General features: G+C 41.6%; 1 protein-coding gene and 1 long non-coding RNA gene across 3 annotated transcripts in view; both read left to right on the top strand.

Annotated features, from left to right (window-relative positions):
* The window catches only part of MYL3 (myosin light chain 3), a 35,581-nt gene extending 8,708 nt beyond the window's left edge, over nucleotides 1–26,873 (top strand). The window contains exons 2-7 of one of the 2 annotated variants that reach the window (XM_048951854.1): nucleotides 14,108–14,135; nucleotides 18,679–18,828; nucleotides 19,981–20,154; nucleotides 21,929–22,006; nucleotides 23,381–23,416; nucleotides 26,440–26,873. In XM_048951854.1, coding sequence (XP_048807811.1) covers nucleotides 14,108–14,135; nucleotides 18,679–18,828; nucleotides 19,981–20,154; nucleotides 21,929–22,006; nucleotides 23,381–23,409 — 459 coding nt within the window. In that variant the 3' untranslated portion in view covers nucleotides 23,410–23,416; nucleotides 26,440–26,873. Of the gene's footprint in view, nucleotides 1–14,107; nucleotides 14,136–18,678; nucleotides 18,829–19,980; nucleotides 20,155–21,928; nucleotides 22,007–23,380; nucleotides 23,417–26,270 lie in introns of both variants that reach the window. The other variant, XM_048951853.1, reaches the window with a different exon arrangement.
* LOC125696334 (uncharacterized) lies at nucleotides 107–6,306 on the top strand. Its single transcript, XR_007378287.1, has 2 exons — nucleotides 107–1,282; nucleotides 6,175–6,306. It is a non-coding gene; the product is annotated as an uncharacterized LOC125696334 (long non-coding RNA).
* Nucleotides 26,874–27,512: the final 639 nt, after the last annotated feature.

Raw genomic sequence — 27,512 nt, 5'->3', positions numbered from 1 at the left:
TCAGGTGGAGAAAGAGACAACAAATGCTGAGGGATAGTGGTTTTGAGGAGAGAGACTTGGTTGACCTTCTTGTTTATTCTGGAGATCATGGCTGACCCATGTGATGGGTTAAGGGTTGGGTTGATGGTAGGACCAGATGATCTTAGTGGTCTTAAATGACCACGTAAATGACCTTAATGATTTTATGATTATATGACTATGGCTTGTTCATTCAGTATCTGCTTTTGCCTTGACTCCTGTGGAATGAAACAGAGGATGATTATCACAGTCAGTCTCTTTTGGTTGATCAGACTGCAAAAAGGAGATGTTCCCCACCAGCTGCTAGCACAATGCTGTCTCAAGCTAGAATGGGGTAGAAATAGAAAGATGTTGAGCAAACGTGCACTCAAACACAGCAAAAGGGAGTCTTTGTAGTATATTCCACTCATCCTCAGGGCCAAAACCGAACAGCTTTGGAAATTGAAAGTGCTTTCCAGATGAATTTTCTGGGCCAGCAAAAGTCTGGCTATCTCTGTGTATCTGTCTTGTTCTCAGAGCTGGGCGATGTTTCTCATAAAAATGCTTCTCTAGGAGATTTGGCAAGTGCAGCTTGGTGGCACCGAAGTGTTTTGCAAGCACACAGAGATTTTTGCAAAGGGTTTTCAAAAAATATGAAAAGGATAATGAAAATTACCAGCTTCAGCTTCTGAAACAGCTTCTGATTTTGGAGAGTTCTCTCATTCTTCTATACAAAAAAAATACTCAGAGATCTTCAGTGATTGAAATTACTACAGTTTGGGCAAAAGGGAACATTTTGACCAATCTGGGATAATCTTTCTCTTCCATTTCCAACTAAAACTGTCATCAAGTAAAACACAAAACCCAAACCTGTTTTCGTTCATCATGAAAAAGACTTTTTCCCCCCAAAATCAGGAAATTGCTCAGTGGCACTCTAAAATATATAGTAGCATGATTTTCTGGTTGGTTTCCTCTTCCAAGTCTTTGTCGTGCAGCTGCCAAGCAATAACCTTTCTGCAGTGTCTGATGCCTGTGGCACAGGGATGTGCAAAGCCCAACATGTAAACAGCTCAGCCTGGGCTGAGGGACGTCCAGATGAAAATGTGTTAAACTTCATAAGTTTTTTTTTTCTTCTTCTTTTTTCAATATTTGAAATAACTCAGTGTTGTGGCAAGGCTGAATCTTCAGGTGGAGCAGCAAAATGTGCAGCCTCTGTATGGACTGCAAATGAATTTTCTGCACGAGGCTTTGGTGGGTCGCTCATGGGATGGAGATGGTCTTTGTAGTGAGTCTTAAATTTAAAGTCAAATTTAAATAAGCACACATAGAGATTGTTTTCCCCACCTCACTCTGCATTTCCCCCTGTGCCCCTGCATGCTTCACATCATTTATTTGTCTGCCCTCATCTCTCTGCACTATTTTTTCCCACTCTGCTTTTCACATCTGTGCAAGGCATGCAAATGGCCCTCGGAGTTGTGCAAAGTGGAACACTGGTTGGAAAGGATTCAAACTGACCTCAACAGGTCTGTTGGGATGCAGCTATTATTTTTCTGGTTCGTTTTCTCTTTGCAGTCATTATCTCAGACCATCTAGGACACGAGGCTTATTGATTTCTGCTTTGCCACCGAATGAACTTTGCAGTTTCTTGAAAAGATGGGTTGAGAAAATAATAAATCAGCCCTTTTTTGGACAGTTTCTGGGTTTTTCAAGTGTCTCTGTAGCAGGTCCTGACCTAGAAAGCCCTCACGGCAATATATCCTGCCGCAGAAATTTATCATCTGAGATCTCAGCCAGTTTGCTTGCCTGCTTCTCCAGCACGTGGTGTAGGTGAGGTCCCTATAGGCTTGTTTGCATGTCCATAGCTGTGCAGATCTCGTGCTACAGGTGTGTTGGCCTATGTTGGGAACAGAGTAATGGCCACCCGACCCCACAGCCCGACTGTTTTCCCTCCTGACCGTGCCTCCCAGCCTTCTGCTCTGTGCTCCTTTTCCTCTCCAGTCTGCCCCTGCATGTGTTATTAACAGCACAGTCTGGATAAGGAGCAGCTCTGTAATAAGATCTGCATTTCTCGCATAGCTGCTAAACCTCAATCAATATGGTTTTAATCGCCATTTGTGTAACGTGCAATAACTATTAAATTTAAATTAAATGCACAGCTCAGAGCATGCAGAAGGCCCTGGCCAAAGTGCTAACTTTTCCCAAGTTGCTGGAAAGCTGGACTGTAGAGAGAAATTATTTCTTTCTCTCATAAACTAGTTAAATCCTGACTTGGAGAAGGGAGGAGAGTGGCTCCTAATAGAAACAGAAGCTTCGGGTTAGGAATTTTTGCAAAGATGTTAGCATTTGGAAAGTCGTGTCCGGGTGGACTTTGCCCTGGTGCTGAGAGGATGGAAAACATCATTAGTGTATGTTCCCTGCTGGGAGTAGTGCCATACATGTCATGAGCTGGGCTGGGGACATGACTAAGTGCTGGGGTGACAATTTGCTGCTTTGCTCTTGCTCACACACCCCATCCCTTCCCAGGGGCCCGTGGTGACCACACAGTTCCCACAGTGTCACCAAGTGTCACCATGCTGACCGAGGGCAATGCATCTCCAGAGGTGCCTATAGATAAGCCTCAGCCACACACACTGTGATGTGGGTGGCTAAAATGCAGCTTTCCAAATGAGAGAGCCCTTTGGCTTTGCTGTGTAGGTCGCAGAGGTGACCTTGGGAGCAGTCACTTTGAGTGAAGAGCTTGCATTCTCCAGCAACAAAATGCAGATAGTGATAATTATAGCTCCAAGCTGGACTTCTGTGAAGGATTTGAAGGTGTTAGAAGAGTGAAGCTGATATAAATACCTATAAGCTACTACAAAGCACTTCCCCATGGCAGTAGAATGAGGCAGAGCGAATCTCAGAGGAGGTTCCAGTTTGCTATTCAGAAATATTTCTTCTCAGAAACAGTGGTAATGCATTGGTACAGGCTGTCCAGGGAGGTGCTGGGGTCACCATTCCTGGAGGTGTTTCAGAGCCATGGAGATGTGGCACTGAGGGATGTTGGTCATGGTGGTGTGGGCTGGGGTTGGACGTGGTGACCTTAGTGGTCTTTTCCAACCTTGACGATTCTGTGATTCTATGATACACCGATTCTCAGACAGGGGCATGTTGGTTGGGTACCTGATCTGGACTGGACCAAAGTGGGGGGAACCAGTTAACTCTGCACCAAAATCAGAAGAATGAGAAATGCTGCTCCTGCATGCATAGGGCTTCAGCTGGAGAGACCTGCCAACACACTGCACACACACTGGCAGATTGTGTCCCAAAGCATTCCAGCCCCTCCTGAAGCTGTAGTGGTTCTGAATGGCTTCAAACTACAGAGCTTTCTGGAGTTAGACTCGCAGTGAGCTCCTCCACATCCTTCCTCTTTCCTTCCCCAGACCATGGATTAACTTGTTTGCTTAGACTAAGTTGTAAGGTTTCCAAGTGGCAAAAGGATTGGTTAAAGCTCAGGTATTAATAAAAACAGGAATAACAAAGCAATTTCAAAGCATATTTCCTAACAATATTTCATTATAAATCTATACGTATAAAATTATCATATGCTGGCAGTGTAAAGAAGTGGAAAGAAATATGGGAAAGAAAATGGATATAATATTAGTAGAGGGGTGATGCCAATATAATCTCTAAATTTTATTATTTTTTTTCCAAGAAAATTTCCTTCTTGAATTTAATTTCACATCTCACTATATGCATTCATCTTATATGGCATTGTTCCTTCCCCCATCCAATCTGCAGTCTGAATCCTAAAAAAGCAGACCCGGAGAAGAGAGACTCAACTAAATTTGAACTGAAAGCATCATGCTGTGCTGAGGGTGTGCGGTCAGTTTCCAGCCCAGCTCCCTTTGATGAGATAGCTGCTTCCCAGAACCCCTGCCATAGCTGGGAATGGGGCTTTATTGCCACTAATAACAGGGTTTGGGAGAGCATTAGTGGCTTTTGCTTGTGAGTGCTGTTCCCATTATGGGTTGATTCCCAGTGGGGTCAATCAGCATAGTCCCCTCCAGCAAGACATACCCTCCACACTGATTTATCCCAAATCAATAGTTGGGTTCTACTTTGTGAAAGATTTCTGTTGGCTTCCACCAACTGAGAGCTTGAGCATGGTTCTTTTTAAGCACAACTGAAACAGAACTCGGCAAGGGAGATCCTCACCTCTGGATTTAAAAGAATCAGTGCAGATTTATGGTGGTCCCTTAGAAATTATCAACTCTCACTTCTAGTTTGTCTGGCTGCCTTTGGAGTTAATGTGTGTGTACGGTTGTGAAAGTGAATTGTACATTCTCTCTCTCTGTAATATAATATAGTTATATATGCATACACACATACTATGCATATATAGTCTATATGTTTATATATACATAGAAATATACATGGAACGTGTGCGTTGACATAGGAGAGATTAGTGTGTGTAGATGCCCCTGTGTATATTCACATGGACAGATAAATGAACAAGCACATGTATGCAAACACTGGTGTGGAAGAGCCAGTCTTTACACCCACGTATGCTTCTGTGCAATTCTTTATCAGAAGGCTTACACACATGCTATACCCACGTGAGATGCTTGGTTGGCCAATTTGGTGGCCACTGCCCCTTCCCCAGATCTGAACTCTGAGACCCACTTCAACTTTGTGAAAGCAGCTCTGCTGCAGCAAACCAAAGCGTGCATCCAAAGCCCAGAATAGAAACAGCAGCAATCCATCGATTGCGTTTTCTGGGAAGTGACAGAACATCTCCACTGCTGGGCAGACACGGCTGAAAGATCAGCGAGAAGTCCGCTCCTGCAAACAGCCTTAGAAAAACAAACCAGTTAATGAACCACCCACCCTTAACAAAACAACAGCGGGGAGCACGGAGATTAAAAAAAGGCTCAAAGAGAACCCAGCTATGGTTAAGAGCAGCCTGACTATAACCACTGAATACTTGGAAGAAAAAAAAAAAAAAAGAAAAAAGAAAAAAAGAGAGAAAAAATGTCAGTAGGGAAAAGAGCTTTTCACAACCTGTGGCTGCTGTTGACTTATAGGTACACCAACATGGGTGAAAAAACGTTCTTTCTCTTTGATGTAAGGATTGCAAAAATAAACTGCCCCAAGCTCACCCCCCTCTATCTGGAGATGGACTGTCATCGCGTGCCGTGCTGCTTGGTGACAGCTCTTTACAAACACTGCCTCTTGCTTCAGCCTGCTTCCAACGTCATTGCGTACGGAGGACAGCAGGCAGGGGTTGACTTTAATGAGTCTGAAAGGGCATTTGGGAGTGATGTACGCAGATCTCATGAGTTTTGAGTGAAACTTGATGCAAAGCCTCAAGAAAACAGTCATAGTTCAAAGCACTTGTTAATTGTGATCAAGTTTTGGACCTTGACGCTGTTGCAAGTGGACCAAGAAATAAGGAAAACAAAATTCTTAAAGCATCAGCTCCAATCGTGGTTGTCAGAAAGTTCACATTTTACTTCTTTCTGCATAGACTAATAAACCTCTAAATCAAGTAAAGAAACCCAGCAGACTGTAGTGAATTGAAAGGATAACGACTTATGGTGAGAGGGAGAGGGAAAAGATTTGTCCTTCTTTTTTTTCTTTCAATCAGGATCTGATGGAAGGGCAGGATTCAGTATTTCCATCCTCTTGACCAGCCCCCAGCTGGAGCTTGGCTTTTGGGTCTTGATCTCCCTGGCAGTGTTGGAGACAGGCAGGAACACCCAGTACAGCTGTGGTTGCACTGCAAGATCAGAATACTATTATTATTATTATTATTATTTCAGCTCACAATGAATAACATCCTCCTTAGGAAAATAATTGCAAAAAGAAAAGAAAAAGAAAACCAGCCTCCCTCCACTCCAAGCCTGAAGCCAAGTGGATCGAAATGATGGATTAGATTGTGTTCATTGATTTGCTAAAGGAAAGTTTGGGCCCATTTGAATGTGGGTCTGACTTACAATGTGGTTGCTTTGGGAGCATTATGTGCACCACTCCTGCCAGATTTGAGAAACAAAAGCCGAGCTCTCCCCATTGCCAGCGTGTTATCACAGTGACCCTCTGGCAGAGGTGGCTTAGCCCTGTTCTTTATTGTCTCTGGACAGTTGCAAGGTGAAGGGTTGTGACATTTGAATGGACTCCAGCTGTTGTTTGGCTTTACAGGAGCTGCAACTGCATGGAGATGGAGTGCATTTCTAGGGGCTGGAGTTTGGTGCCATCCCAACCCTGGAAAGGTTTGGGGGTGGTGATGACTACATTGCCAACGATGGGGAAAAAAATAAACACCTTGATGTCCAGCGACGTTTGCATCGTGTGTTGCCCTATGCTCTGGAGCATTTGTGTGGGTGGTTTCAGGCTACATCTGGGGAAACCTTAACATTTTCTACTCAAGAAACAAAAGGTTTTCTGAGTGCACCATCAGGCTGCAAAATCTTGTCAGACTATATCTCAGAGGAAGAAAAACATGGCAGATGGTTGTGGTGGACACCGCTGTTGGTGAAGGTACTTTGCTCAAAGAATTTTGTTTCCAGGGGTACCTTGCTGAGTAAGAGCAAGAGTTTCAGCTACCACATCCAAAACTGACTCCGGTGCATCCAGGCGTTGCCTTAGGTGCCCTTCTGCTACATCTTGCCTGAGACCCATCAAGCTCATGTCAGTGAGGCCAAGTGAATGCCTCACATGGTCTCATTCACCATAAGCATGACTGGCATGTCAATCAGCAGCCCAGAGGGTTACACAACTGTGTCATCTGAGAAGAAAATTAGTCCAGAAAAGAGTAGTTGTTTTCAGGCTTGATGGGGGAATTAAAATATAAGAAGAAAACAGCTTGGATTTTCAGGAGGAGGTTTCAGGGACACAAGAAAACCACAGAAATTCTTATTTGGCAACCTGAAATGGGTTTGTTCAGTTTGAAAGGAATTGCTTTGGTAGAGTTTAGAGTAATCTAGTGTGGAGGAGTGAGATTCTTTAAGTCAGTTTTGCATGAAATATGCCACTTCAATATCAAAATTCTTGAATTAAAAAAGAATAAGAAAACACCTGCCAGCATTTACAAGAGAAGAATATTTGATTTGAAAATGAAAATCAAAGAGCAAGGCTTTAAGTTGAAATAGTAAAAGCGACAATAATGGCAATGATAATAATACTGATTTTTTTCTTACTAAAGGTATTTACAAAATTAAATACAGAAGCTTTTCACTCTTCCTGGACTTTTTGCCAGCACGTCATATCCACCAAATGTATAATCTGCTGACTGCTTCTCTCTGCCCTATTTGAGGCCTTTCATCTTACGATGATATGACTGCAAGGGGCACAAATGCCGTGCTGACTCTCACTTCAGTGTGGGATGGTAGACTCCATCAGTCTCCATGCATGTTGGGTTGGGAGATGAGCTTTTCTCTCACTGCCAGAAGGTTTGAAGGTCTGGAGCTCCAGGAAATGTTTCAGTGATGTCCACATTCTTGGGGATCTTCTCTTCCCCATCAGACGCCCAACTCATGGGCTGCTGTCTCAACCCAAGAGCAGACAGTACAGGCGATGTCTCATCCTTACACCCAAGGCTCCCCTCCAGGATTTAACAGAGTGTATTTTTGAGGTTTTATAATTTCTTCCACAGTTATAAACATCTGAACAAACATCTGCTGTTGAGGCTGGTGAAGGGGGGCTGCAGAGAAGGAGGGAAGCCAGCCATCAGTAAATTGTTGGAGAATCTAAAACTATCAAGCTACAGGCAGAACAGTCAGTTTACAAAATATTTTATATTTCTGGTGATGCTTTTGCCAGAAGTTGTCTCCATTCTTCAGAACAGCTGTTTCACTCTCTTGACAAAGCTCTGGAATTTCTCCTTGTGCTCTGGAAAACTGTGGCAAAGCATTCCCCATTTGAAAAAAGAGAGCTATTGATTTATAGGCTACTGCCAGAATTGGAAAAGAACAGTGATTGAAAAATGCACTGCTACTTTGCCACATTTGGACTCATTGATCTTTATGGGTCTCTTCCAATTTGGGACATTCTTCTCTTCCTCTCCTCTCCTCTCCTCTCCTCTCCTCTCCTCTCCTCTCCTCTCCTCTCCTCTCCTCTCCTCTCCTCTCCTCTCCTCTCCTCTCCTCTCCTCTCCTCTCCTCTCCTCTCCTCTCCTCTCCTCTCCTCTCCTCTCCTCTCCTCTCCTCCCTTCCCCTCCCTTCCTGCTCTGCTTTTTTTTCCTCGCAGAGAAACCTCATGGGTTCCCCAAATCCACTTCTCAGTATGGCTGCAAAACTCATCACTTACCTTGAAACCATAAAGTCTGCTGAAGGTATAATGTCAGAAGTGGTGACATATTGTTATTCAACTCTTAGGAGATCCAGATAAACAAAACATTCAAGGTGACCATTTTCCATTAGGTAAGGGTTTGTGGAAACCCTTGTTTGCTGGAAACAAAATGTTTTTGTTTTTCTTTATGTGGCAGCATCTTCTCCATGATCTTGTCTAAGGCTTTTCCCCATTTTTCTGATATAAAGCATATACTATATTTTTCTTTTTTTTTTTTTTTCTTTTTAAAGAAATCTTACTGAGTTACAAATAATTGTCTGTTTCTATCTTTCATTATCAGTAAAAGGTCAACAATTCTGTTTTCAGACTCTGAAACAATATGTTTTCTGCCATTAAAGCAAACAAACAGAAAAAAGCCCCACAGATCTAAATGGCCAAACTAAAAGCCAACCAACTCTCATTTCCAGTCAATTTGAACTCAGCTCATGTTCTAGTCTAGTGTCCATACTGTACAGTTCCTCCTGACTCATCCTTAGCACAACCCTGGGAACTAAATGTAGATGTACCATAAGAATTTCAGAAGCCAGAGATGATGAGAACTCAGGAATGACTACAAATAGTCAAGGAATGAGACTTGACTGTGTGCCAAGGTTTGCCCATGGGCAGTGGAGGAGTTTGTGTACAGCCTAATTGCTCTACGCAGAAAGGGACAGGAGAAAGGACAATGGAGATGATGACTATTATTAGATTTTAAAAGGACTTAGTGGAAAAAAGAAAACATGTTTGTGAAATACAAATGCAATCTCAACGCAGTTACACTGATCTTTATGGCATTTTGGGCTCCTTTCCATCTGCTGCATGTCTGCTTCCTAAATTGTCCCCTAAGAGCAAAATAGAAAAGATCCTTTTCCTTCTCTAGAACTAGTTCTGTCACAGCTAAGTGAAAAACCTTGCTGTTTGTATTAGTATTCTTCAGAATACTATGAAACAAAAAGAAAATGATATTATTTTTTTTCTGGAGGGGCTCCTTTCTTGCGTTGTCTAAATACTTCTCCCCATATAACCTCCTGGATGCTGGTTAGTGACAGTTTTATTAATAGGACTTCTTTCAGGCTTAGCTATGACCGACTCAGCATGCATAGAATTACGGGTTTGATTGAGATACTGTGGGTTCACAAATAAAGTCCCTGAGATAAGAAGCTGTGAATGACGTTCAAAGCACAAAAGGATGCGTATGTCTTTCCTGGTCTCTGTGGGACAAAAATAGCTTAATGCCATCCTTATGCAGAGAGGACAGTCACATTCGGACCACAGTTTGTGCCATGGGTAACCAGGTAATTAAGACAAGATTGCTAAAACTTCATGGAAGCTGGCATTACATTTGGTGGGAAAAGGATTTAATTAAGATGCCTGGTATCTACAAGGAATATGCAGCACAGTCCACACATCGGGGCAGGGGACAAGAGGAAAGTGATTAGCAGTCAGCAGCTCTGTCTCATATGGATTTGTACCAAGTAACAGCACCATAAGCCTTGGTGTTGTGGGTCCTTGGCATTCATAGGAATGTTCTTGAGTTGAAACCACATTGGCCAACAGAAAAAAAAAAAATATGCCAGGGTAAACTTAAATCTTCTGAAGTGTCAGCATTTTGAAAGCAAACAAACAAATAAAACCCCAAGGGAAATTATACTAGTTAACCCAAGGAACTGGAGAATGTAAAGCCTATCTGGGAAAGCAAAGTCACATTAAGCCTGTAAGTACGCTCTGCAGCTTTGGGTGATGAAGGATGCTCTGCTGACTGAGTTCAACAAAAAGTGGAGTGATGCTGTTGGGAAGCTGGGTAATTGCCTGTGCATCGGGGTGGGTCTGGGCATCAGAATTGCTGCTGGGGGCTTTCGTTCCCTTGGAAGCCTAATGCAGTAGATCTGGAGAAGTATGGGTATGGAGCCACTGTATGTACAAGCACTGGGACTCCTTTGTCTGCTGCTTGCCTGACCTCATTTTTACAGCCAGTCCTCTGGAACCCTTCAGCCTAGAGTCCTGCTGTCATCATGGATAGCTGCACCTTTCCTCTTACTACATGGAGATGGTGTTGGTCTTGAGTATTCCATACCACTCTGAGAGAGAGAGGAGGGAAAACAAAACCCCAACCATCTTCAATCTAAATATAGCCTAAATTTGTTCCATTCATTTTCAGTGATACCTTGTGGTTGGGTAAATGATGGCTTGCCTTTCCCTTCAACTCCATGGTGGCATGTGCTGAGAGAGGAGAAAATAGCAGTAGACACCACCCACACATCTCTGAAGCTTTCCTGAGAGGAAGCCATGCCTGGGTGGTAGGTCTGGTCAAGCTGTCTGCCACAGCCTTGTCAGCTGTCATGCACAGCCGTCCAGCTCTGGGTAGTGTTTTTATAGGGCCGTGATTAGAGGTGATGCATGCTCAGCCTTTCAGCCCAGTCCTTCCCTTTGATCTGGCCGTGGGAATTTGCAGTCATCCTTTTTTTGTTCTGGCACAGTTTCTCCTGGCCTGCAGTCTGCCAGGAGGGCCAGCTCAGGCTTTCTGGGTGGGATTCACCAGATCAAGAAAAGGCATCTACATCTATCTGTGTGAGTCAGCCAGGCTCTTTATATCATCATTGTAAAATTGATTGATCCACTCCATGGAAATCAGTGCAAAATTAATCTCTTCCTCAAGCACAGAACTAAACAAAGTCAAATCACACCCTAGAAGTGTCCCTTCCACTCTATTCGTTACATGGAATGAGAGATGGTTGACTACATCTGGCTGCCTACATCTAAGTGTAGCTGAGATTAATTCTTTCCCAAGAACAATCCATCAAAGTGATTTAAGTACGAGTTGCAAGCAGCTCTGGCCTTATTTCACCACAGTTGCTGTTGATGCCTAAATAAACTCAATAGACAATTAGTTTCAGTCAAATTCACAAAGCTTTATATATTTAGACAGATTGAGTGTAAGGCTGTCTGCTGACAATGCACCTGTATAAATGTGTTCCCCAATGGATATTTACCTGTAATTTAGATGAAATATGCAAATTTGGGATAGAACCTAATCCAGATGATTATAATCTTCATGACAAAGATATGTTTGGATCTGTCTCTGTGTTAGAAAGGAAAGAACATTGCTATTCTTGTGTTGGTTCCTTAACTTATGTTCTCTACATACTTCCTGCCAGACAGTCTCCTGGCTGCCACTTAGGCAACTGTTTTATTAATTGGACTTTGTTCAAGATAAACTATGACCAAGAATCACAAACAAAGTGATAATACCCCAAATGAACTGATTTAGATAAGGGCTGAGGAGGGTGGACACAAAAACAGTGGCCTGGTTTTCAGCAGCTGCAGGATTAGTTGTGATTCTTCTTTTCCAAGTCCATCAGATGTTTTCTTGTTCCTCCTTCTGCTAAGCCAGAAGATGCTCAGAAATATTATGGTAGGAAGAAAAAGACAGGGCACTGGTAGGATGTATATGTAGGGGAAGGATTCATCCATAGGATTAGGGCTGATTAAATGAGGTACCTAAATAAAATATGGTCTTTTGATGTTTTCTACCAAGAGAGATTAAACCAGTAATTCCCTCTGCACCAAATACACTGCTTTCAAGAATGGCCAACTTCAGCTATTCCAGCATATCCTGCAAGAGGGATCCAGGAACATCATTCTCTCAAGAACTTCTCAGCAACCAATGATGGATAATTAGAGCTTCCTGCAAGGAGTTCTCTGTCTTTGCAGTGTTACTAGCTGCAAATGATGTGCATGGATAGAGTGCATTTGGGGCTGTCTGCAGCTGCCCCATAGGCACTCATGGTGAGCTACAAATGCTGGAGCTCCTTGTGCAGCTCAGGGTATCTGGAGGCAGAAAACCAGCTGGGAGGTGTCCATGGAGCCCTGAGTGGAAGGAAGAAGATACTGGTGCTGTCGTGCCATGTCATGTGTTCTGGCTGCAGGTTTAGGGACTTAGTATGGCTCCAGCCCTCAAGAGCAATGTTTGTGTTGTATGTATGTATGTCTGTTAGGTCTGTATCAACATGTATATTTACATGCAAATTTATGCACAACAAAAGAGGGCTTCTCTTTATTTATCTGTTCACTGACAATTTATGTGTTCTGACTGACAATCTTCCTGCTTTACAGGAATGTCCCCATGAGCAAAGATGCCATTTATTATTATTATTATTATTATTATTATTATTATTATTATTATGCTGTATTAGTATTCCTTGAGAGGCAGGTGTAGCTGCCTCCCTCACTGAAGGTAGAGAACAAAACTATTTAATGGGGTGAAAACTATTTGCTCTTGCTGTATCTTGGGACATCAGCCTCCCTGCTTATCTGGCAAATGCTTTTGAAAGGAGCTAAAGACTACACCAGAGGAGACTGTAAAATGAAGTTAAGCTTACACCCACAAGCAAGGAACTGGATAAAGGAGGTACTCACAAGGACTGGATATATTCTGTGGGCAAATCTCCCCATCCTTACTCTTAAGGTGCTAATGTCTGGATCTTCTTAAACAAACAAATAAAACAAAATGAAAAAGAAATAAATAATAAGCATTTTCCACCCCTCTTGGTATGCAATTTCCTGCAAGTATATGTGGTAAGCTGTGTTGTGTCTTGTCTGTCAGCAGCATACTGGTTATAGCAATGGATTACTAATCCAGCACGCTTTGAATCTGTGGGTTTGTATCCCATTTTCAATGTAGACCATCGTGCTTTTTCTCAAAACAAGCCCAATAGAAGCCTGTGAGGCAGTCTGCAATCTGGTGTGCAATCACGTTGCTGATCTATGCCTATTCATTCAGAAGCTTGGATGTCACATTCTCACACTGTGTTTTCTTCTTCTGTGTTCAAGATCAACATCATCCCAGAGGCTTCACAGAATGGAATCCAGAGTGGCAAAAAGGGCATTGTCATGTAAAAGCAGAGAGCAGAATAACCCCAGAAGTTAGGGAGTGGTGAGAAATAGAAGGTGATGCATAAGAGGCATAAGAACAAGGTCCTGAGAGATGTCCATACAGTCCAGCAGTGGTTTTCAGAGGATGCTTTAGGAAAAGATATAAAAACAGGTCAAAACACCCCTAAACTCTCTCCTAAACCTCTGAGGCTTCCTGAGTTAAGTATTTCTGTGTATTTGGTAAACCTCAATGGCTCTCACCTCCACGAAGTGGTCCAGTGACCCTTTACACACACATAGATTGTGAGCTTCCACAGTATCTCAGATTTTCATGATTAAACTGCAAGAGCAAAGAATCATAGAATGGCCTGGGTTGAAAAGGACCACAATGCTCATCTGGTTCCAACCCCCTGCTATGTGCAGGGTCACCAATCAGCAGCCCAGGCTGCCCAGAGCCACATCCAGCCTGGCCTTGAATGCCTGCAGGGATGGGGCATCCACATCCTCCTTGGGCAACCTTTCTTTGCTTCGCTCTGAGCCCATTTAGTGCCAGTCTCACTTGATCCCACTAGCTCTGAAACTATGGATAGTATATCCCTAACAGCCTATAGATGAAACCCTTTTAGCACAGAGGCGTGGGATTGTCCACAGTGCTGCCATAATCATCTGGAGGGCCTCAGTGGTAGGGGAGAACTTGGGATACACAAAAGACACTACAGGAGGAACACAGGAGCAGCAGAAGAACAAAGGGCATTTGCAGCCTATTGGTGCTAAAGGTGGGGCTGACCGATAATGGACAATGCAGGATGTAAGAAGAAACATCTACAGTCTGTATGAAATTTATTGGATGTTTGGGTCAATGACTTTCATGGACCTCAAAGGCACCTGTGGCATGGTTTTCTTGTTTTAATCTGGCTGTTCTCATCTCTTTCAGGTTGAATTCACCCCTGATCAGATTGAAGGTGAGGAAGATGTGTTTCTTTTCTGTGCACAGTAAATACCATCACTGGGAGGCAAGTGCTGGGGTAAAAACAAGTGTGGGTATTGGAGTTCCCTTGAGAGAACCTTGTGTTCATGGTTCTACTTCTGCCTCATCCCTCCTCCAAATCCTCCATTGAGTTTGTCAAGGGAAAAGGGGGAAAGTCATGCACTATGCAGATTAGGCATATATTTGGTCAAAGAAAACATCATTTCCTCTGCCTATGAAGCAAAAACAAAGAACCACCGCTCCAAACCACAGTTCAAAAATATGAAAACCCACCAATAAAAAATCAATCCTTTCAAGAGAAAATCTCCCGACCCCACTTTTGAGAGCTTTTCCCTGTATTTAATCAGAATTTAATTTATTACAGTTTTGTGACATCTCTCCAGAAACCATCAAATAATGACAGCAATGATGGTTTTTTCTTTCAAAGGAAAACATCAGCATTAGTTTTGGAACCTTTTGTCCCAGCCTAAGAAAATGATACTGAAACCTCACGTACAAAGTCTTGGGAACAGTATCTCCTGCAGCTGTCCACTGTTTCCTCAACTAATATCTGCTTTGTACTTAAAGGATAATTGATAGATGGAACTGAACATCTGGCAGAGCTTTGCTTTGGTCTCTAAGCCTTTGGAAGATCTTGATGGAGCCTAAGAAAAATTCATAAAATGAATTAATAAACGCAGATGAAAAAATCATGGGCCATACAGTTGGAGTGATTCAGAGAGATACAGAAGGAAGGATTTTCTGAACTGGAACCAAATGCCATAATGCCTCAGAAATCAAGGCTTTGCTACAAACTTCCAGAATTACATTCAGATTTTCAAGCTGCCCTTCACAGCTCTAGTTTCTGTATTCTAAAAGCAGGTCAAAAACAACTTGTGAATGGAGGAAACTGTCAGTTTCTAGGAAAGTGCCCCTTTTCTAGTCCCAAAGCTATGGGAGGTCCACTGAAGAGGCCTAGTTCTGGACCACGAATCTTAAAGCTATTCCAGAAATACAAGATAGCTAAATCACTCATCAGTTAATGCCTTGTGGATTGGATAATACCCCAATAGTTTATATGCATTGTTTCTGTGTTCCTAAAGAGAATAAGCTCTGGAGACCCTATCAGAGAACGGGAGAAGCACTATTTAAAAATAAAAATGAAAATTGTGTGCTTATCTGACTACCAGCCTGTTGCAATGCCTAGTAAAAAGCAGTATCTGGAGCAACACCATGGCTGCCATAAAAGGTACCAGGTCTGGAACAGATGTAGACCATATCTAGAAAGTGAATTTTCTCTCTTTACTGCAGCCTCTGCTGCCTTCTGGTCTATGTGTGCACTCTGTGCAAAGCTGGGGATCTGGGTCTTGTGAAATAGGATATCTTTGAAGCATCAAAGGAAAAGCCATGGGGCAGGAAGCAGATAACAGTCTCTGTGAGAAAAGCTATGAGAGCTGTATGTAAGGCACAGCATGATAATGGAAAGTCATCTGTGGTTCTGTGGTTCTGTGATTCTGTGTATGTTTTACTGTATACCAGCATCAGGAAAAACAATAAATGCACCTATCATTAATCTCACATCTGGTTCATCAGTTCTATCATGAATGGCTGGAAAGAGAGCCTAACAGCCTGAATGTCATTCGGGGAGCAAGCAGAAAAGCTCTGCTTTACAGAATCACAGAATCATAGAGTGGCTTGGGTTAGAAAGAACATCAAAGATCATCCAGTTCTAAACATGATGCCAAAGGCTGGTTGCCACTCATTAGATGAGGCTGCCCAGGGCCTTGGTCAACCAAGCTGTGAGTATCTCAAAGGATCCACAATTTCTCTGGGCAGCAATGCCAGCACCTTACCAACCTCTCAGTGAAAAATATCACCCTGACATCTAGTCTAAATCTCCCTTCTTTTAGGTTAAACTGCTCCCTCTCAATGCCTTTCCTAATGGCCTCTTCTTGATCTTTTTCTGCTTTCTCTCCTTCACTTGCTCTTTAGAAGGTTCTTGGGTTCATAGACAAGCAGACAGACAGGCTTGTATTCACTCCCAGCTAGAACTTAGATGCTTTAGGTGTAGAATTATAGAACCATAGAATCAGAAAATGGTTTAGGTTGGAAGAGACCTTAAAGATCATCCAATCCCAAACTCAATGCCAAGGGCAAGGTTGTCATCCACTAGATCAAGCTGCACAGGGCCCTATTCCAGCCTGGGCTTGAATGCCTCCAACAATGGAGCACTGTATCTGTGGCCTGGTCCATAACTATCCCTGGATTGCCCCTACCATACACTGTCCTCAATAACAGTGTGCACACATGAAAACCTTGCCAAGAAGTGTGCTACCAGTTCAGTAACGTGGACAGTTGGTTCTCCAGGGCTTTAGACTCTTTTATTTTGTGTTAAAAACACAGGTCAGGAAACAAACAACACTTGACATAACTTACAGCTGCTGTACTGGCAGGACTTGAGAGCTGGGATTCATAGAAGCTCTCAGTCAACCTATTATCACTGACCCCAGCTGTCTTTCTGACAGCTGATTTTGTGTTGAGGTGATGGGCGAAAAGCAAAGTTTCTCAAAATTTTTCAAGCCATATCTTCCAGTATATTGTGATATTAGCAATTCCTGTTGCTAAGGAAAAGCTGTTGCTGTAGCAGACTTACTTCCTTGCAAAGAGTCACCTGTTATGGTAGCCCCCAAAATATTACTCTCAGAGGAGGAAGAATGTTCTATGGTTGAAGCCCTGTGTTATACATCCATCCTCACATGTCCTCCTGCTACACTGCCAGCAAAATTCAGTGGCTGTGGCAATGTGTCATTATGAAATGGGATTCCTGGCCTATTCACAAACGAGAAGAATATGAGCTATCCAGCATGAGAAGATAGGTAGCAATTAGGCATATGAAAATATAAACTGCTCCTGCCAGTGATTTAATGGCTAGCAAGGGGACAAAGGAGACCATAGCCACTCTGGTTTCATTGCTTTGATGGAAACTTGCATTAAGCCAGCAAATGTAAAAGCAAATAAGCAAATAATAACCCCCCCCCCCCCCCCCCCCCCAAAAAAAAAAAAAAAAAAAGGCTTCTGTATGTTGACAGAATGGTGCTTCCAAACCCACAGGCCAATGCTCTGATCAGAGGTGATTACATCTGAATTTGATTTGAGAGAGATGTGAGTTGTTGGCAACTGATGGATTGTGGGCCTTTAGGAGGTGGTGCAAAGGCTGTTCCCGAAAGAGGTCTCAGGCAGAGAGATAAGCAGCTCAGGGATGCAGCTTGTTTCCCATCCACCTTGGCTGCTGAGACCCCCCCCAGGAAAGGACAGAGCTTGGAATGGGGCTTTGACCCCCTTCTCCTGTCAGCAAGGAGTCCACGAAAATCCACCATTGCCCTCTGCTGGAGTGAGGGATGCTGGTGGGATCCGGGCTTCAGCTGGCGACCGAGGTAAAGATTGGAGAGAGGAGGGGAGGGAAAGTAAGGGAAAGCAAAGGGGAGAATGCAGAGAGGAAAACGGGAGTGTTAATTAGTTCAAAGTAAGAAAAAGGTACCGCTCTTTGAAAGTACTGGATGAGGAAGGAAATGAGTAAGATAGGAATGGAATGATAGAAAAAAGGAAAGGGAAAGAGAAAGGAGGAGAGGAAAAACAGCAGCACTGGAAGAAGAAAGGAGAAAGAGAAATAATAAGAAAAAGTAAAGTAAAGTAAAGAAAAAAGGAGGGGAGGAGGAGGGGGAACTCACTCTTTGGTCAGAAGAAGTGAGGATATGGTCACAAAGATGTGAGAGGAGTGGAGGAGAGTTGGTTGCTCATGGGGAAGGGCTCTGCCTGGGGAAGCAGACAGATATGACGTCACTGGAGTGAGTGGTTGCATCTCCACATATGTGATATGGTCTGGCCTCAGGAGCTGACAGCATAGCAAATCTGACTCCTCCAGACACAACTGGATCAACTGCTAGAAAACAGAAAAATCAAAGGATTCTTTTAGATATGTCCATTGACACCATTAAACATAGCAACTGATTAATGATAAGGTTTTTCTCATATACTCACCATCCCCCAGCACCTGGCTGTTGTGTGATTATTTCAGTGGGTTATCACAGTGTATCTCATTACCTACTAATGTAGATGATTTTCCATCTGTGGGCTGTTGGTGCTCTCTAAAAGTATAATACTGAATACAGCTTCCAGTTAGCTAATGAGCAGAATGGCTACTGAATTCCGTGCTGCTCTGAGCATTCCTGCTCAGCAGGAAAGATCTCAAGGCCAACCATTCCTGAGGGGTTTTCTACACTTTCTGATGGTAGTTGAGCCAGAAATACCATAAGAAAAGCATTTGACCTCTTTAATTCCATCCCCTGATTGAACCAGGAAATGCAGCAGGAGGAACACAAACATTTCAGATAACACCACTAACAGAGCTCATCAAATTTGTTCCCAGACTGCAAAATAAAAACGGTCATGCTGAGTTAATTAGGGGGAAGGGCTGGGCTGGCTTTGACTTTATCCGTGGGGGCATGGCATGCATTTCTTTCTATCTTTTTGTCTTCCAGAATTTAAGGAAGCATTCTCACTTTTTGACCGTACTCCCAAATCTGAGATGAAGATCACATATGCGCAATGCGGAGATGTCTTGAGGGCTTTGGGGCAGAATCCAACCCAGGCTGAGGTCATGAAGGTGCTTGGCAGACCCAAACAAGAAGGTTGGTGTCCTCCTCAACGTTCATTTTGTAAAAGATCTGTTGAAGAATTAGGGATGAAGTAGATGAGGTCTCCTTTTTCTGATGGAAAGACTAATTATGAAACACCAAAGGGTACAAAACAGTCTCTGCAAATCTCTAGCAGAAAAGTAACCAAGGATGAAACCGATCTGAATGCCAATATCATTGTCTCATATTTAGGAGACTGATTTAATGGCCACATGTGTCAGTATGTTTACAGTGAAAGGATGTTACCTTTTAAAATTGCTTTGATGGCAGGCATTCACTTGTGTTTACTAAAAGCTCAGACATTTGAAGTCAACAAAAGGACAGACTGAAAGAAAAGCCACAACTTGTTCTATAAGAGTGAATGTTAGATGCTCTGTAATAACTGCAGTTGTATCAGCCTTCAACATGCACTGCACACAGAATATTGTTCATAACAAAGGAAATCTCATCTGGACAGCATATACAATTCAGGGACTTTCCAGGTGACTTCTCTGTCTCTTCCTTTTGCTGAGGTTAATGGAAACAGACCATTGGGCCCTCATTCAACAGATGTGATATCTTTTGATATGGCAAAGACACAGTGCTGGATGGGACAAGTAGTCCTAAGGGACTGTAATGTCCAGTGATGCTTTTGAAAGACAAAGAATCAGGAAAATGAGATGCACTACTCTCGTCCTCTCAGCCCCCTATTCACACTGAAGCTCCTCTCCCGTTGTGGTTTTAGATAGCTCTGTGTTATAGGGCTGCAAAGCAAAGCTGACTTCATATCAGGAACAGGCTTCTTTTCTATTGCCTTCTGTTTAGTTTTGTATTTTTATTGCATCAGAAACCTTGGGATTCCAAGTGTGCTTGCTTTCCGTGCTATTTGCATATGACAGACAGATGATATCTGACATGGTATGTAGGTGATATCTGTCTATTTATTGGTCTGCTAAAAGCACACTTTTCTTTCTGACAGACCTCTTTTTCCAACTTTGACTATCCATTCCTCTACCTGCACTTACCATATTCCTGCATACTTCTTGCCTCTTTAACCAGGACTTATTGCCACGGTCAACTCTCACCACTTCCCCTTGCTCCATGCCCCAGCACAAGTCCTCAGCTCAGAATTCACTAAAACTTCCAGTTTTATCTGTGCCTTTGCAGACATGAACTCCAAGATGATTGACTTTGAGACCTTCCTGCCCATGCTCCAGCATATTGCCAAGACAAAAGACACAGGCACCTATGAGGACTTTGTGGAGGGTCTACGTGTGTTTGACAAGGAAGGAAATGGAACAGTGATGGGGGCTGAACTCCGCCACGTTTTGGCTACACTGGGTAAGGTGAACCTGTCCTTATACAGTTTCATCACTGAGGTTGGGTGATTGTACGGAGAAAATAACCATGCAAGTCTTCAGTCATCACACTGCCCTCAGATATAAGGACAAAAAAAAAACAAACTTCTTACTAATGAAGCATAAGATCACTGACCTGCAACTTGAACACTTTGTTTTCCTTCTTTCCTCCCCTTCCGTTCTTTCTTCCTTCTTTGTTCTAGCGTCATATTTCTCCTATAAATATTTTGTTTGTATGAAAAACTGTCAAAAAAAGCTCTGAAAACTCATCTATTCCTACCATATTTGCATACTTTTTTTCTTCACCTCCGAGAAAAGTTCTAGGATGAAGTACTTGTTGATCAGTCATCTGCGTAACAGAATTGTTTCTGAAATGGAAAAGCTCTTTTTAAAGCAGGAATCAATGTTTCTCTGTCCTCTCAAATCTTGACTTCAGAAGCTCAGTTATTCACAAAGAGAGACAACATCAGCACAAGTAACATGTACTACTTTTAGAAGAAGGATGAGCAATTGCAAGAAAGATTTGATTTAGATTAAAGAAGTCCAATCATGGGTTTTGAGCTGTGATATTTATTAAAAAAATATATGTTTTTTAATGATGCTCATGTGCTTCCATTCAATGACACATCCATTTCTATTCGTGATTCAAGGAATAATAATAATAAAAAAGCAATGTTAGTTTTATTTGCATCATGGATACTAATGGATAAGTTTGGGAACCAAGCTCGGTGATGAAAAAGAAACTACTACTACCACCACCAAAAACTTCCAACACACAAAGGCAATACTAATGTCCTATCTAACCTTCCTCTGAACAATGTAAACAGTCTGGGTAGTTTTGTCAATTTTACTGAACTGCAAGAAATTATTTTGGACTTACCCTTCTGTTTCCAGAAATCAAAAGTAATGTAGCAAAATACCTGATTTTCAAACAGTGATAGGATGTATTTCAATTTGGAGAGCAATTCTGTTTCTTAATACTGGTCAAATTCTAGGCACAACCAAGTATTCTATAAATTAGAACATTTTTTCTGTTTAATTTGTTGAATTTTCATCAGCTCATATCAGCTGAGGACTTGTTCCTTTGTGTCAGAGATCAGTGATGTGTAAGTAGAACAACATAAGTAGCAGGGCAAATCCAATGTATTTTATTTTAACTTCTACAATTTAAGCTCATATCATCCTAAAATTTATCCCACGCATTTCTGGAAGACGTTTGATCTCATCCTCAAACCAGTGCCTAATACTACACTGGGGAGTCCTACTGAATGGATTCATCTGTTCAGAATGAAGCCTTATGGGCACATATGACCCCAGTATTTGGATAATTACATAAACAGAATGGATCACTGGTTCAGTTCAGTTCAGAGATCTCCAAAATGATATTGGAATCTCCCTGAACCTCAAAGCAATAGGCACAACAGAGAGTGAAATTTCTGAGAGTTTGTCCAGTGAGGACTTGGTTAAGGACTGACTAAGACCTTCAAGATTTGGCACTTAGAGAAAGCTTATCCTTAAAAGAATGAGGATGTGAACAGGATGCCATGTAGGTTTCCATATTTATTCTGTCTCCTTCGTTTTCGGATCAAATTTTCTGTTTGCAAGGGTAAAACTAGCTTTCCTAGCAGTCAGCAACACAGATTTGTGGAAGAGAAAATCTCTCCCTTTTCTCACATTCTCTTTCTAGGATTTTTGAACTGATCTTCATAAATTCTTAAGAATTGCTCAGCTAATTAAATACTTTGCTTTCCACTCAGGTGAAAGGTTGACTGAAGAGGAAGTTGATAAGCTAATGGCTGGCCAGGAAGATGCCAATGGTTGCATCAACTATGAAGGTAGGTATGACCACTCCATTCTGAGCAGTGGTCATGTACTTGAAGGCTTTCATGCAACTTTCTTGTGAAGGCTTAAATACAAGGAAGATCTTACTCCCAAAAATCAGAATGTTATTTTCCAAATTTGAAACCAATCAAATTCATTTTACGTAACCAATACAGATAAACTTGTTTTACTCTTTTTTTTTTTTTTCCTACCTGAACCCATCTCTTTGTCCTCTAAAAACAAGATAAAGATCTCTTTTGAGAGTTCCTTACAGAAAATCACTAGATTTTCTTTCAAAAATCTTACAAAATATGTTTACCTTAGGATCCTCTTTGGTCCTTTGACCTGAGAATTCTACAAGATTTTCCAAAGACCTTCCAATTTATTCCACTGTTGGTAGACAGCCAGAAAAGAGATTTGGCCCTGAGTAAACGGACCATGCATCTCACGCATCTTGCCAGCCTATATGCTTCAATCTTCAGTAGAACACAGTATTCTAACAGACAGATATGCTATTAGACACACCTGAGTCCTTTTTTTGAAGGTTAAGTGGTGGCTGTTGTATTATTTTGGTGACTTAGCTGGTCTATAATCTTCACTGAATCTTTTATGAATATTTTGGTTGGTAGACTTCTTTGACTTAAAGATGCTTGTGATCTGACCTCAGGGAAATCCTTCTTGTAAGGAGCCAATAAACAGAAATCTGTGGATTTAGACAACCCAAATGTCTTATGAACTTAAAGGAAACTCAGAGAAATTATTAGGAAGGAAAAAAATATTTTCTTGCTGCAATGCGTTTCTCCTTTCTGTTTTGAATTTCAGAATCATGAACACTTCTTGATGATGGATGATTTTTTTTAATGGAGAAAAATGAAACCTAAAGCCTTCTATAAAACAAACAAACAAAAAACTCACAATAACTTCTATGTAATATAATATAATAATGTTTTGGATTTGACACATTTTGTTCATTTTTTAAATCCAAATTCAACAATGACATACAGTCATGACACCTGACTAGGTGACCTGCTGTGGATCCTGGAGGTTTACTCCAGAGGTTCTTTCAGTGTATACTTTGGAAAAGCAGTTTCATTTGGTAGCCAAGGGTAAGGGATTAAACAAGCTATAGACTGACTAATATTTGTGTTCATTTCCACTGGCTAGCCAGACTCCTGACTACCTTGCACTGTAATATATATTATCTTAAGGATTTACAACTCATTTAGCACCAGGGTATCTGGAATCTCAATTACAAAGTGATGCAGCATTCTTTACATCAGAGTAAGCAAGAGGAATTAATTTTAATAATTAAGATGAAACATGTGGGACCTTACTGAGTTTAATGTAGGAGAACTGAGAAATGATCCTGCTTTTTCTCTTCTTTTCAGCTTTTGTGAAACATATCATGGCTAACTGAACACCAGGTAAGTCTCTTCTGTCCTCTTAGTATTTTGGTTAGAACATCTGAGATAGGCATGGCTTGGGGAATACATACATAGACTTGGGGAATTAATTAGGGAATTAATTCAGGACAGTATTTTCAGCATGTAATATAAGGAATTAGATCAAGAATAAGATAAAATTTTTCTTCATCCTATCAAATGCACAACAATCAGCACAACTTTTTGGTGTATCTTGTTTGGTGAATTGCCTGCTGACATCTAAAATCCTAAAAGCATTTGACATCCAAAGATGTCATTCTTTTATGTTGAACTGGAAACTTCAAATGATTTAGATTTTTGATGCCCACTTCCAAGGTGCTGCTCCTAAACTTCTCCCAAGAGTCAATGAGAAAGAACTGAGTTCACTAGAAAAAAAGTGGATAAAAAATACAAGTAGATAAGGACTAATGTGTACCTGTTTAGGACCTTACATTTGGAAGATAACTATTGGACTTCCAAAAACCTGGCTTCCAGATTCTTCTGGCAAATCGATTGGTTTTCCAGGAAAAGAGCTTTGTCCAGCAGATCTTCTGACTTTATTCAGTAATGCTCTCCAAACCGCAGTGCCTTTTAGGGAATCTCAGTCTCGCCATTGCAAATGGGTTGAACTTCATTTCCAGTATTGCCTCGTCATCTTTTTTTTTTTTCAGTATTCCTGTAAAATGTGCCAGCTGGTTAGAACTGGCATTTGCCACTATTTACCTTGGTTCAGCTCTTGAGGAAGGTCTGACCTGATAGTTAACCAACTCTATCTATTTTGCAAAGTATCTGATAGATTGGGAAAGGCAGTGGCTTCCTTCAGATTCGTTCTGGGTTATTTTTCTTCTTCTTTGGTTTATTTTTCTACTCAGTCTTGACCAGGCCTGGCTTTGTTTTGCTTTTGGGGCTGACATTATCCCAGCCCACTGAGACCTGTCTGCCATGTGGTGACTTTTCATTATGCACACTGGCACTCAGGGGAGTGAGTTAAGTAGGAGTCAAATCCAGGACTTTGGGACTTCTATTCCAAAACATGATTGACCAAAATATAAGCTGTCTTAAAAGCTGACCACTTTTTTCTTATTGTGGTCCATGTGCCTTACTTGCAGGCATTTATCTTCTCTGAACATGCACACATTTTTCCAACATTGGCTCCTAGTTTTGAATTCCGAACGTCTGGACTGGGCCCACAGCCATATTGGGTATTCCTACAGTTAGCATTATCCACGCTTGTTGTTTAGAGATGTTTTCAATCCTTATTCCTTCCCTAAATCCACTGCCATGGGAAATTCCCATTCTATTGCCTGAAGTCCTTCTAATCACCTAAGACAGGGTTAGCCACTGAAGAAGACGAGTGTGGGTAAGCTGTAAAGCCGGCAAGAGGCTGGGACCTGCAGCATAGGGGACAGCACATGTTTCTTGACTTCTGATGGGTTTGGAAAGGGAGCTGGGAGCTCCCTGTCTCACAGAGAACCAATTGATTTGCCAGTGATGGGTGTCTTTCAGGGGTGGCATCTACAATTTCTTGCAGTGTTGCTGTTGGCATGTTTAGGGGAAAACAGCTGCAGTCTTTACTCTTGAAAGGCTGGTGGACCTTTGCCATAGAGCATATAACAAACAAACTCCCAAACACTGGATTTGAACTCAATGGGAATCTGGATCACATTCCACAAATAAAGTAGTGCCTCGTGTTTCTAGGCTCTAGGTTCTATATACTGGTGGAAGGCTAGATCTGTATCCTAATATAGGAACATTATGGGAGTAGTATTATGTTTTTCCTTTTTTTTTTCTGAGCGTAGCAATTGTGACAACACAATTTACTTCTGCACAATCAACAAAAGTACCCTAGTTTAAACATGTAATCTCAAGTAGCAGAGCAGTACAGCTGGAGGGACAGTCGACATTATGTTCACAGCGGCTCAGTTCAGTGTCCCACACAGAAGATCTTGGTAATGCTTGAGATGTTCCTAGTGTCTCAAATATGGTCTCACAGATACGAAGCAGAGCCTATAGCACAGAATCACAGAATCACAGAATCACCCGGGTTGGAAGGGACCTCAAGGATCATGTAGTTCCAACCCCCCTGCCTAGCAGGGCCACCAAACATACACATTTAGATCAGGTTGCCCAGGACCCCGTCCAACCTGGCCTTGAACAGGTCTATAGCAGCCCTGTGTCTGGGGTACTCAGGAATATCTCGAGTGTCTTTAGTTGCCAATGTGTCAGGAAGTGGATTTTACCCCACGGCTTGAACTTGTGTGACCATAGGAGAAATGCTAGAGTGCATCAGTGTTTGGCTGACATAATATTCCTTGGCTCCCATCAGATTAAGATGCTTACATGAAAGCTGGGTATCTCAGTTTCCAAATGTAAAGGAGATCAAGTCAGTTGGAGCATGCAAAGTGATTCATTTCACTCAAAGAAGAGACATAGATACAGAGTCCAACTGCCAGTGCAGAGGAGGAGAAATCTCCATGAACACCGTATTTGCTGTCTGCAGAGGGATGTTCTCAACAGAAGGAGAAGCAGTGGCTCAACAACTGGAGATTTTATTTTATTTTTTGTAAAGCTAGGCCTTTACACTAGCCTTATATATGGCATGGCTCTATCACCTTTCTATATCACTGCTTACCACATTTTATCAACCATTTATATGTTAAATGTAAGATTTCAGGGTTGAAATGGAATCTAAGGATTTTTTTTTTTTGTCTTCTTGCATGAAATCTGATGTCCATTGGGATCTTCATAGGGCCTCACTGCCCTTAAAATGAGTACGCTATTTGGATAACTGAGATTGATTCTTGATGGTGTTGTTTATTTCTGCCTTCTTCCTCTAATGCTTAAAAATTATTTTTAGGACACAACAGGTGTGGAGAAGCCCAGATTCTGGCCTTGGATTTTGATTTATTGGAATGTCTTCTCATTTTCCAGCCCAGATTCCTACTACAGAGCTATAATATGTATTTTCCCTGAAGTTATTTGGATAAATGTTTATTGTTTGTTTTGTCTTGTTTCCTCATGGGAAGAAAACAGGAAATTGAACAAACAGAACCAGAACCATGAATACCTGGGCATTTGTAAATGCAATAAGAGAAAAGAAACGAAGCCAACTGCATAAGTCTCATGTGTGCAAGGAGTATTCTTAGTCTTTGATGAAAAACAGCAAAAAAAGAATTCCCAGCAATCAGCAACAAATGCAAAATTTTTTTATATGTTTCTCAGCTTTGGAAGACACTACCTTTAACACTTAAGGTGTAAAGGATGAACAACACAAAATAAAGGTGTGTGCTGTATTGCTAGAATGCATCCCTTCTCTCTGTTCTCCACAAGGATATGTTCCCATTTTAACAGTCCAGTCTATGAAACAAATGAAATGTTTTTCCCAATGAAAACTTGAAATTGTTTCACTGTGCATTTCTTGGTCCTGTTTTTCTTGCAGTAAAACATAGGATTCATTGTCTCTTGAGTTCATCATTTCTGTGTCCGTGTAAGTGAAGGGGAGATGGGAAATAAAAGCTTTACGTTAGAATTGGCTAAGGAAAGCTGACAAGGATGAAAAAGCACACAGATTAAGCTACCTCATTTTCTGAGGAAAAGTTGTTAGAAAAGAAAGAAAGATCATTCAAGCACTACATTCTTTGTGGGGAAAAAGAAGACAGAAGCTGATACAGCTCATTAGGTAATACAAAATGAAATCTAAGTGAACAGTACTCCATTTAAGCAAGGGATATTGTGGGGGGGAAAAAAAAGACAACTTGGAAACTTAGTGGAGAAAGGATTGTCAATGGAACACTGTTATACCAGAGCACTTGTATTCTGTAGATTGATATTACAGTGATATTATACTGCTTAGAAATTACAGTATTGGTCATGTCTATGAAGAAGAACTGTTATGAATGAGAGAACATAGAAGAATCAAACTCACCAATATACCAGCTGTAACAAAATGTACCATTGATTAATCACAAGAGCAAGTCATCAGTTATAGAAATAAAGTAAGCTGATAGCAATAACAATTAAATGCTAAAGGAAATTTAGAAAGATAATGGAGATGGAGGAAAAGATGTTAATAAGCGCAAAAACATCTTATACCCAGCCT

The sequence above is a fragment of the Lagopus muta genome, chromosome 7 (genome assembly GCF_023343835.1).
Source record: "Lagopus muta isolate bLagMut1 chromosome 7, bLagMut1 primary, whole genome shotgun sequence".
Classification (NCBI taxonomy): Eukaryota; Metazoa; Chordata; class Aves; order Galliformes; family Phasianidae; genus Lagopus; species Lagopus muta.
The sequence above is the reverse complement of the archived record's forward strand: the minus strand, read 5'-3'. Positions and strand labels throughout refer to the sequence as shown.